This window comes from Oreochromis niloticus, linkage group LG3 (assembly GCF_001858045.2).
Source record: "Oreochromis niloticus isolate F11D_XX linkage group LG3, O_niloticus_UMD_NMBU, whole genome shotgun sequence".
Classification (NCBI taxonomy): domain Eukaryota; kingdom Metazoa; phylum Chordata; class Actinopteri; order Cichliformes; family Cichlidae; genus Oreochromis; species Oreochromis niloticus.
The window spans coordinates 41,173,375-41,184,542 of NC_031967.2; the positions used below are offsets into that span (position 1 = coordinate 41,173,375).

An 11,168-nucleotide genomic window follows, 5' to 3' on the forward strand; every position below is an offset into this window, starting at 1 on the left:
TGTTAGCACATATGTTTCCTATCTCCCTAGACCAGTGCCCCAATCTTGACCAAGCATTGCATAATAATTTCCGAGGACACTGTGGGTGTCAACCTCTTTATTACCGATATTTTATACAAATCACACAATCATGTATATATTTGTAGATTTGAAAGTTCATTCATGATCATAGACAAGTGGACTAATCTTCCTGAAACTTTGTCTAAGCATTACATAAATGTATCAAGAGCTTTATCTCTAATATTGTAGTGGTAGTTATGTTAAGCTATATAGTTTATGCCTTGCATATTTCCACAACCATATCCATAATCACATACTGTGTATGCTACCGTTGTACAGAATCGTACTTATTTTTTACTTGTTTGTATTTTATGTCTTTTTCTTCTGATATCTGTACCTGAGCTGAGGTGACGCAAAAATTTCCCCGTAGGAATCAATAAAGTCTTATATTATCCTTATCTTATCTTAATATACACCTCAGATTAGAGATCGTTGAAAAGGACAGAACTTGCCCGAGAATTTGTGTGCTTTAAGGTTTCTTCAGTTTATAAGGACTTTAGTAAAGTTTGTGAAAACATGAAGCTATCCATACCCAAAATAACATTTAACGATGAATTCCGCTTATTTAAATTCCTAAAATGTGAATTAAATACACACTTAAAGCGACATTAAGCTCATATATATGTTCGGGGGGGGGGCGGGGGACTTCAGCACTGACAGACCACAGCGTTACCATGGTGACAAACACACGGACACGGAGTCAAGTTGTCTTCTCTTGTGACAACAACACGTTACGCTCATCAGAGAAACGGCGTTTACTGTGAGTACCAGGAACTCGCGCACATTAAAGCGATAAAAGGAGATCCGTGTAAGGTCAGCTTGTGGTGTGAGTGTGTGTCTAACGTAACTGCCGCTGTTTGTTGTCTGTGTCATGCTCTTGTCGTACTTCTGAAATATTTTTTTTAATGTGTCTGTTTATTCTCGGATGATTATGAGGCATTCGCAAAATTCATACTTTACACTAAACGTATATTATTTTACAGCTTTAATATCACATATAGACATGTATGAAGACAAACAAGTAAACAAAAAAGATAGAATATACATAAAATAATAACAAAATAGCCAAATAAATACTTTCCTAAAATAAAACAAGAGATAAGAACAGGAAAAGATAATAAGTGCTTAAAAATGACATAAAATCGGTTTTGATTTAGCCATTAAAATTATTAATATGTGCCAGAAACGTCTCCATATTGTCAGTATGTTAATAACTGGTGAGACATTTAGCCCTAGTGAAAATATATTACGTTAATACATGACTGATAATAATAATCGTGTAGGTGTGTATGACAGTGCAAGAGTTAGAGGGGACTTTTTCCTGCATGAGGTACTCTCACTTGGTTATATAGATAATTTGTTTAATTGAAAGAACTAATAAAACACTATGAAGTTCTCCATTAGTGTGTAGGTTTAATAAAGACATTCATGACTTTGACTGTGATAATATTTTACTACTGTCTGTACTCTGTCATTATTTGACAGCTACTTTTTTTCTGTTTGTTTTTTTTTTTTTTTACTAAACTGATACAGATTTTTTTCTATGTTAAAGTACTGTAATTATTTTGTTCTGGGTCATATTTTAGGTTAAATTGCATATTTTTCTGTGTTTTATGTTGTTGTTTCTTTCATATTATATTGCCCTTTCTGTAATTTGATACGGCTTTGTTTTCTACAGGCATGTAAGTGAATGTAAACTTGAAAAGACAAATAGTGCTTTAAGATACATTTTCAATTATACTGATGAAAACCAAACATACAAATTGGTTTCAAAATCCAACTTATTCCTTTTTCCCTCTGGGATAAGAGGCCGATGGAGCGTTATGAATCTCTGGGTCCAGTTGGGGAGGGCAGTTACGGCACGGTGCTTAAGTGCCGTCATCGTGATACTGGTCGCCTTGTCGCCATCAAGAAATTCATGGACTCTGATGATGACAAGACGGTGAAGAAGATCGCCCACAGGGAGATCAAGCTACTCAGGGTACCTGTCAATTAATCCATCAGCCTACCACTCATTCAGTCATTAAGTGAAACCTGAGTAAAGACACTTACAATAACGACCAAAAGACAACCAACCTCAAAAGTCACTATGAGAGGAACCCAACAGATTATTAAAATCTAAAGGGAAAATACGAATTTATCCCCTTAATATATTAGTGTTGACTTGTTGGAAACCCATGAATAGTTTAGTAGGTTTACAGTAATCTGACATTGGATTTACAGCTTCTACAGGTCAGTATATAAAGCCTACGGTTGCTAAGAGGGTTGTTTGTCTGATGTTGAGCCAGTCACAGTGAAAGGAAATCGGTCCTTATTTCTAAAAGCTTGTTTTGTCAACAAGTGTATCTGTAAACATTTGAATATCATGAAAAAGTTGGGGTCCTTTGGGTTTTTTGGGCCTACACAGTTTCGGTGACCCAAAAACACTCACACCATCAATACTAAGCTCAGTACTGTATGCATTCACAGAGTAACCACACTTATCTTTATAAACTTTAAGCAACTGCGACACGACAACCTTGTGAACCTCCTAGAAGTGTGGAAGCGCCGCCGCCGCTGGTATCTGGTATTTGAGTTTGTGGACCGGACACTTCTTGATGATCTGCAGCAAAACCCAAGCGGGCTGGAGATGAACACATGCCGACAGTACCTGTACCAGATCCTAAGGGCTGCGTCCTTCTGCCATCAGCAAAATGTGAGGATAAATGATTAAATATAGATTAGTTAGCTGTATAGCAAAAGAACACCCACACTAACTTCCCAGTCATTTTGTTCTATAAGCAGTCCTGAAACAGGAGAGAAACCAATCACTTTAGAAAAGAGCTTGATAAGTTACTCCTAGCAGGCTTTCAATGAGTAAAGACTGCAATATACCACATGATGCTCGTTCGTTCTTTTCATTTCCAGATCATCCACCGTGACATCAAACCAGAGAACATCCTCATCTCTCAGGAGGGCGTGGTTAAGCTGTGTGATTTTGGCTTTGCCCGCACCGTTGCATCGACCAGTGAGGGCAGCCTCCTCACTGACTATGTGGCCACTCGATGGTACAGAGCCCCCGAACTGCTGGTGGGAGACATTAAGTATGGCAAGTAAGTATCTGTGTCCTAACCTTGCTGAAATTAGCTGTGCTATAGGGTGTTTGTTGATTAGAAATATTAACATATGTTTGTGTTTGTGTGTGTAGACCTGTAGATGTGTGGGCTTTGGGGTGTGTATTATTAGAGATGTTAACAGGTCAGCCTCTGTTTCCTGGAGACTCAGACCTTGACCAAATATATCAGATCATCCGGTGCTTTGGTAAGCTCTTCACACAACGTTAGCACATTGTCTTTCCTCTTCCCCATCCTAACTGGACTCTCTTTTTCTCTGCTATAGGTAACCTCACAAGTCATCACCAGGAGCTGTTCTACAGAAATCCTGTATTTTCTGGAGTTACACTGCCCGAATGTTCGGACAGAGTCACTCTCCAGCAGCGTTTCCCTACAATCACACCTATTAGCCTGGATCTGGCACAGGTACAGTTTATTTTAATCTCAGTATATTAAAAATTACTTTTTTTTATTCTGTTCATATGGTCTTATCAGTTGCTGCAACATATTGTGGATGTATCAGTTCATGGAACGTGACAACTAAAAGGCTGTGTGGGGGTTTACAGGAAAAGAAAAATATTTAGATTTAGACAAGTTTGGAGACATGTGAATGCCAGCATCTGTGGCATTCACATGCATCTTTATTTCTTGCTTGATAACTTTTGGACTTCTGAAAGCATTTATCTCTGTTTGTCTGAGTCAGTTTCAGGGTAAAACATATCAGTAATACCTTTGGTTTCCTTTTTTTTTCTCAGGAGTGTCTAGAGATAGATCCAGAAAGACGGGCTCAGTGTTCGGAGCTGTTAGAGCATCCACTGTTTACACAAGACTCCTTCCACATCAGGTACCATTTTGTTTTAGATACTCTTGATGCTGGTACACCTTGAAATACATGTGAGCAAGAACAGCACTGATAGCGTGATTTGAAAATTAACATTTGGGCTGATGAGTATCCACTAAATTAGAATTACTAACCTGCCTTTCTCTGTGCATTTAGATTTTTGGACGAGCTAAATTCTAAGATCCAAAAAGACCACAGAGAGAACTCTACCTTTCCCAAAATAACCAAAAACCCAAGAAAGAATGAAAGGGATGAGAAAAACTGTAGAGGCAAGGACAAGAAACAACCTGAAGACATGGATGAAAAAGTCAACAAGGAAAAGATGGAGAAAGTAAAGGGAAAACAGCCTCTGAAGTTGTCTAAAACCACTCGTCAGTCAGAACCTTTAATCTCCACTAAACATTCCAAAGGAGGCAGCAAGGTTATCCACAATGCAGCTCAATCTCCCATGGCTTTGAAAAGTAAAGCAGGCAAAGCTGCTGGTATAGACTTGAAGAAAGAATCAGAGATTCCAAAGATAACTAGAACCCTTACTTTTGATTCATCAGAGACCACCAAGACTGTAGCCAACCTGGACGTCGCGAACAGCACAGTAGCAAAACCAAAACATGAGCGAGTGCTATCTGCAGATATAAGGGAAGACCCTATGAGAATTATAAAAGACATGCACGGCAATAGCTCTGACAATACAGCGTCAGGTAAGACTGAGAAAAATACCCCAGAGAGCTCAAGACTGTATAAATTGGAACCAAGCCAGGATTTTGAGCAAAAAATGCATAAAACAATCAAAAAAGTTCCCCAGTTGTTGAAACAATCAACTGCTGACCATCTAAATTTCTGCTCGACTCCAAAACTTTCTGTGGAATCAGCCACTGATTGGTCCAATACAGACTTGCCAATAAAATCCCCTAAATTGGGAAGCAATCATCACATTGAGGTCCATACCACACTGTCTATCACCAAACAGCATGAGACCAATAGTCATACTGACCGAACAGCTGATTCAGAAGAAAAAAAGACACCTGGATGTCCAGAAGTCCCACTATTAAACCTCAAGCCGTCTGTGTCTACCTCAAAAATGAACAACTCATCTTTGCACACATCAAAAAGTCATACCTCAGATCTTCCAATACAGTCTTTCACAGTTTTTACTGAGGTCAAACCTCCCCACAGTACTACGGTTGTACCTAAAGAATTATTAAATCCAAAGTCCGAAACTGGATCATCCTCAAACCTGCTTCCACAGCACAATAACCATAGAGAAGATAAAGACACTAAGGTGGACCTGCACATATCCCATTCTTCTGCTGCAGACTACAAGGTACATCCTGAATCTTCTGAACCTTGCTGCCTTCATCAGCAGAGCACTTCCAAACCTAAGACCTCCACAGAAGCCACAACTTCAACTGAAAACACATTAATAGGGGCTGGTCTTAGGACAACACTGAATGTCTTGAATAAAGAGAACCAAGAAGATTTAGCTCTCACTGTGCCCATTAGTGCAACAGCCAAGTCATCAGTAACTCAAACCTCAAATGTGTCTTCAGGTAATGACAAACAGAACAACAGCAGTGACTTTGAATCTGACATAAAAGACTGGAAAGTTCCTCACTCCAAATATTTGGTTGGAGAATCTAAAACAAAGTCTGGATCTTTCAGAGACCACACGAGATCCACAAGAAAGGTGAATGAAAGAAAAGACAAAGCCAGTATATCCAGTGTCCCAGATGTGACTTCAGTCACGTTTACAGAAACTCTACACCACAAAGCTTTGACAAGAAGCTCTGTCCTTCACAACGAGGATGGTGCAGACCTTACTGAGCTTGATCTGAGTGTCTCTTGTTCTTCCCCACCCCCTCATCCACCATCCTCCACTCCTGTCCTCCTCCCTTCATCCGCCACACCTCTTGTCAACTCCTTAGTCATCAAAACCCATGGCCCGGCCATCAGTAATCATTATATCCTAGGGGCAAGTTCCCATCCAAGGACCCCCACCCTGAGGTATCATAACCAAATAGTACTGTGTTTTGTAAAACACTGGTATGGTTATGTGGCAGTTTCTTCATTATTAGACCGAAATTAGTTAGGCCTGTCAGGTGTTTTGAGTCCTGCTTATCTATGAAACGGGCTTCATGCTGTCTAAAGGGAACCTTTTTGATTCTTTTCATTCAGACCTTGCCTGGTTTGGTACAAGGGTTTTGTCTTTTTGTTTTTACAGGACTTTAGATAAGCCAAGACATCATGGTGGCATTTATACCCAAAAAACCCAACAGTTTCCATCAAGTCATGTTAAAGAATTACTCACCTTCCAGGTAACAACTTTCTTTACAGCATAATCAGAAGATTAAAAAAAATATTTGAAAATAACATCTTTGTCCTTTCAGGAGCCAGAGAGGAGTCCAATCTGTGAACACTCCTTTGTATCTGACTGCCTCCAGAATAGCAGCGATGTTTCCAAAACTAAGTCACACATACATTTCCCAGATTTAGGTACGAAGAGAAGGTATTCACACATGGTAACAGTTTTCAGCGCGCTAATGGTGATGATGCCAGCTCAATTTGACCCAGTAGTCCAGTTTCCAAGCTGTATGTGAAGTGTGAGCAACAGCCCCATTTTGGACTAACTGGGGTTTAAAAAGTCCAGTTACCTTGCAAGAGAGTAGTTTGCTTTGTTTCAACTTGATGTCTTTCCACTTTGTAAGTCTGTGGTACGTCTATGGGACATGCTACCTTGCATTATCCATCTCCTTTGTAAAGTTTCAGTGGTCTAAGGGTACACACCAAACAATATGCGTTGGGGTAAAAAGTGCAAGATTTTCAATAATCACTTATTTTTTAACCAGTTGCAGAGATTATCTCCTTAACTGGATATTTAGCTAACAACTTTGGGGATCTCTGTCTAGGGATGCCCAGCACTCTCACCTAATCACTTGCATATTCATCTGCACATTCCATTTTGTTGGCAAATATTATTCTGACCATTATTGTTGTGTTTGAGTCGAAGGTTTCTTTAAAGTCCTACAGCCTCTGCTCAGTGACTTGCAAGTACAGATTGTGTCTGCCTAACACAGAGTTTTAATTCGAGAGCTTTTGTTGGTTAGCATAACACATAGTTTATTCAATAAATGAACTAAACAGTTATCAATTATACAAAAACTGAAAAACGGAGGGGAAAGTCAAATGAGTCGTGTCCTGTGTTCTCAGGAAAACAAAAAGGAGCTGCCACAAACCAGCGGAAAGTCAAACAACCATCCCATCTACCATCAGAACCACAGCAGCGTGGACACAACAGCACTGAAACACACTAAAGCAAACATGAAATGTACTCTTATTTATGTACATATGTACATTTATGTTATTGTCCATTCTAAAGGTTTATTTATCTGGATTTTGCTTTTGTAACCAGATTTAGATTGAGTGATTTGTCAAATAACCAAATACTGTTGAAAATACAGCAACAAAACAGTAAACTTTGAACATTTTTTCAAAGACATAGACAATGTATATCATTGTAACTTGTTTTTCTGTTTAATTACGATAAACCTTTTAAAGTGGCAAATAAACGGTTTGTAAATATATTTTGAATCACTGCTTAAATGAATTCATTACATTAGTGTTGTTGTTTTATTTTTTATGAGATCAAAGTAAAAGAGCCTTTAAAGATAAAATAAGGGATGGGTTGTGATTTGGTAACTAAACCTAAGCTAAGAACAGTATCATACAGTAACTAAAACATCCCCCAAACACCCCTGTTATAACAGCTAGGTACAACAACTACTGTACTAGCTGGTAGATGTGGTAGGAAAAGTTTAAAACACACACAAAAAAGAAAAACTTTCACAAATCTGTAACAGAAAATCAGGTTCAAAGCATGGCCATGGTATGATTTTAAGATTCATCACTTGAGTCCTCTGAAGAAAATGAACCTGCTTTCCAGGTTGCTGATGACTTGGCACTGCGTGATGCCATCTGTAAACGTCCTATTTGTCCTTGTCTATTGGCCAGTAAGTAGTAAAGGATTCTGAGGGCAGCGTTGGATTGACTGTTAGGGATTGGTCTCGCAGCAGCTGGCTGTATCCTCACTGGTACTCCAGCATCTTTGGTCTGTGGTTTCTTTAGTGGCGGCTTGACAGCTGGCTTTTTAGTTGTAGTGGCTACCTGCTGCTGTAATACAAAGATAAGAGATTAAGTTTAACTGTAACAAAAACTTTTTAAGTAGGCTACAGCTAATCTGTCAAGGTGCTACTTCTTAATATATCTAATACATCACCTTCCTGGTGATGGGGGAGTTTCTGGTTATCTCAGTGGGAGTGTCAGGTGTAGGATCAAAGAAAATCCTGCAGGTCGCATCCACAGCTGAACCGTCGATCTCTGGAACCGCAAAACCCGTCAGAGAGGAGATGGACCGAGCTAACAGAGTGGAGTAAAAGGCTTGTCAATTTAACAAAAACTATCTTTTTTTGTTTTGTTTTTTTGCGCACAACTTTGAAAGTATTGCATTATAACTGGAAGTACATTTGTTGCACTTTGCAGGTTTCTAAGAGTCTCCTGAGTCATCACAGGTGGAGAAATACTGAATACATGGTAGACACTTTTTTCTTTTGGCTGGGAAAAGTCAATAGGAAAGCACTATTTACACTTTCTTTTGTGAAGAAAGTCTTTTTCTGCTTTTATCCAAAACATAGGGTTCAGGTTTTGAGTAACATAATTACTATGAGTTGAAATTCAGAGGGTTAGGTTTTAAATTGCAGCTCCATGAACTCATTCAGCCTCCTAATGCAGATATATTTACAATTTAAGGCCGGATTCAGTACTCAATGGTGAACCTCTACCTTATCTACACCAAGGTCAACAGCTCTGTTTTGTATCAAGGTGTGTGTGCTGCTATTTGATCTGTCAGTGTGCTGCATATTTCATGATGACAGGACTGAGGTGTGTTTTCTTTTGTCTTTGGTTTGTTGCAAAGCTGCCCTGAAGACAAGATACTAAAAAATAGATCCAGTTGCCAAATTTGCATTTACTGTATATTTTATTTTTAATCCTAAACATTTACATCCTACGGCTTAAGTTCTTAAGATTAAGATCACTTTACTTGTACTCACCGTTAATTAAGTCCACGCTCTGAACTTTGAGGAGGAAGAGCAGGAAAATGAAGGGCGAACTCCAAGACATGACCACCGATGCAAGGAAGGGAAAAGAAGGTAGACAGAAAGAAGACAGAGAGCAGAGTGACTTAGGAGAGCAAGGTGTTGAATAAAAGAGGCTGAAAGGAGGGAGGAGAAAGGAAGGGAAGACATATACAACGTCTAGACTGTAAATATTAGTCAGAGCAGGTATGACAGGATTTGTGGTTCTGTTTTGCAACAGAGTAAAAGCCGCTAATCGTTGCTGCCTTTTTTTTGCCTTTATTCATTTAAGGTTTATGGAGCAATGTCAACATGTGTTCTCCATTACTGGGAATTATTTTCTAGATTTTGTCATCTTTTCTAAACTGGTTATATAAAACTTGTTTCCATATTATTTATATATAGTCAAACTCCTCAAATCGCTTTTATATCCAGACTGTAACGTCTTAAGGTTTTTAAGTTAAATGTTGCAATAACTTTAGCCTCACTGTTATTTAGGGATCGAAGAACCTGCACATTCACCCAGACTACCTTCATCATTCAGAGAAGACAAAGCTTAGTGAAATACTGTGAAGATATTGTAGTAAAATTTCTTTAGCATGATGTTACCTGCTGGCCAGAATTTATTGTATTGCATTTGTTTGAATGCATTAAACCTTATATTATAGAGCTACATCAGATAATAAGAAATAAGCATCCAATATTCAAAACTAAATCAGCAAGAAGGATTATTTAGTATACTTAGTTATCATTTTGCTGCAAAACTTAAACCAAGCAGGGTAAACCTGCCACCTTAGCTAGAGCTTGGTGCTTTCTCTCAAACCAGAGAAGATCAGGGCAGTTAAACTTCCTTTCAATCCCACTGCACAGAAGTTTGGTGTAGTTCAGTTGTGGTCACACCAGGGGGCACTCACGAGCTATTTACTTTTTTTTTTAATTTCAACTTTATTTATACCGGTAGTCCCACTAAAACTGAATGCCTCATTTACAAGAGAGGCCTGTTTCCGACAAATATTAAAATTATAACAATAATTACAACAATAAAATAACAATAAAAAATAAAAATTGTCTAATGTTTACAAGGTCACATCAAAAATAGCTGTTTTTACAACTGTAATACAAAAGTATCACACAAATTAGACACACAAGTTGTAAAAAAAAAGAAAAAGAAGAAGAAAGAAAAGAAAAGAAAAAAGGCCTGTTTTTCCTAAATGTGATGATACAAAAATAAATGAATAACTATATTACGTCTCTCCAAAATATGACTTTAATTTGCTAAAAGACACTGGTTGGGGAAAAAAAATCAAAAGACTAATGTCTACATCCAAACATCAAGGTGTTCTTCTTACAATCAGGAAGTCCTTGTTACGCTCCTTATATGTGAGAATGGCACACAACATATGCAAAAGCCCAGACGTATGCACAACAAACAGTTTTCCCGATTTTATAGTGCATTTTTCTATAGCTAGTGTAAATCTAGAAGCTTCAAAGAGCTGAGTCAGCGTAGCTGTTTTTAAAAATCTATTTGTTCTCTCTCTCTTTTTTAAAATCATACTCATCTCAAAACAATTTTAAAGTGCTGAATTAATAACTTTTATTATCATTCTATTATTATCAGTCAATATAAAGAGTAAGTCAGTGACTGTGACAAGTTTGGATCTATGTTTTAAAAGCTCTTCTCACCCTGCTGTCTGTTGATTTGGAGAGAGACACCCAGTTTTCTTGCCATGTTTATTTTTCTAAGCCTCTTCCTGTCATTATCTCTAAACCAAAATCTGTGTAATAATATTCAGTCAGACATTAGTCTCCCCGAGGAGTAATTCACTAAGCCTTTTCTGCTCTAAGCAGAGATGATTACCCAAAAGTTTTAATTTTGTATGATTCAAAGAGAAATCATTGCCTTAACATGATGGTTCAACAGTCCAGTCTGAACTTCATGGAAAGTATTTGTATTTACTTGAGTGTTTCCCTTTATGCATATTATACACTGGCTATTTGTCAAATTCAAGATTAACCTAAAAATTGATGTATAATAAATAAGAAAATGAT

General features: G+C 38.0%; 1 protein-coding gene across 9 annotated transcripts; it reads left to right on the forward strand.

Annotated features, from left to right (window-relative positions):
* The first annotated feature begins 126 nt into the window (after positions 1–126).
* Positions 127–7,571, forward strand: LOC100699869 (cyclin-dependent kinase-like 2). 9 transcript variants are annotated; one of them, XM_013264896.3, is made up of 11 exons: positions 611–820; positions 1,870–2,041; positions 2,561–2,755; positions 2,968–3,152; positions 3,248–3,360; positions 3,439–3,578; positions 3,908–3,996; positions 4,150–5,994; positions 6,212–6,305; positions 6,378–6,483; positions 7,198–7,571. In XM_013264896.3, the coding sequence occupies exons 1-11, from the start codon at positions 735–737 to the stop codon at positions 7,299–7,301; spliced, it is 3,129 nt and encodes a 1,042-aa protein (XP_013120350.2). In that variant the 5' UTR covers positions 611–734; the 3' UTR covers positions 7,302–7,571. The 9 variants fall into 9 exon arrangements, 8 of the variants coding, with proteins under 8 accessions (XP_019218872.1, XP_013120350.2, XP_013120349.1 ...); XM_013264895.2 differs by having other exon boundaries at positions 615–873; positions 1,868–2,041; XM_013264897.3 differs by having other exon boundaries at positions 615–868; positions 1,868–2,041.
* The last annotated feature ends 3,597 nt before the right edge of the window (positions 7,572–11,168 follow it).

Bases quoted from the DNA above. Each gene is read 5' to 3' on its own strand.
- LOC100699869 (XM_013264896.3), top strand. From the start codon at position 735: ATGGTGACAAACACACGGACACGGAGTCAAGTTGTCTTCTCTTGTGAC. The intron at 821-1,869 runs GTGAGTACCAGG...CTGGGATAAGAG, and splicing joins TCAGAGAAACGGCGTTTACT to GCCGATGGAGCGTTATGAAT. The intron at 2,756-2,967 runs GTGAGGATAAAT...TTTCATTTCCAG, and splicing joins CCTTCTGCCATCAGCAAAAT to ATCATCCACCGTGACATCAA.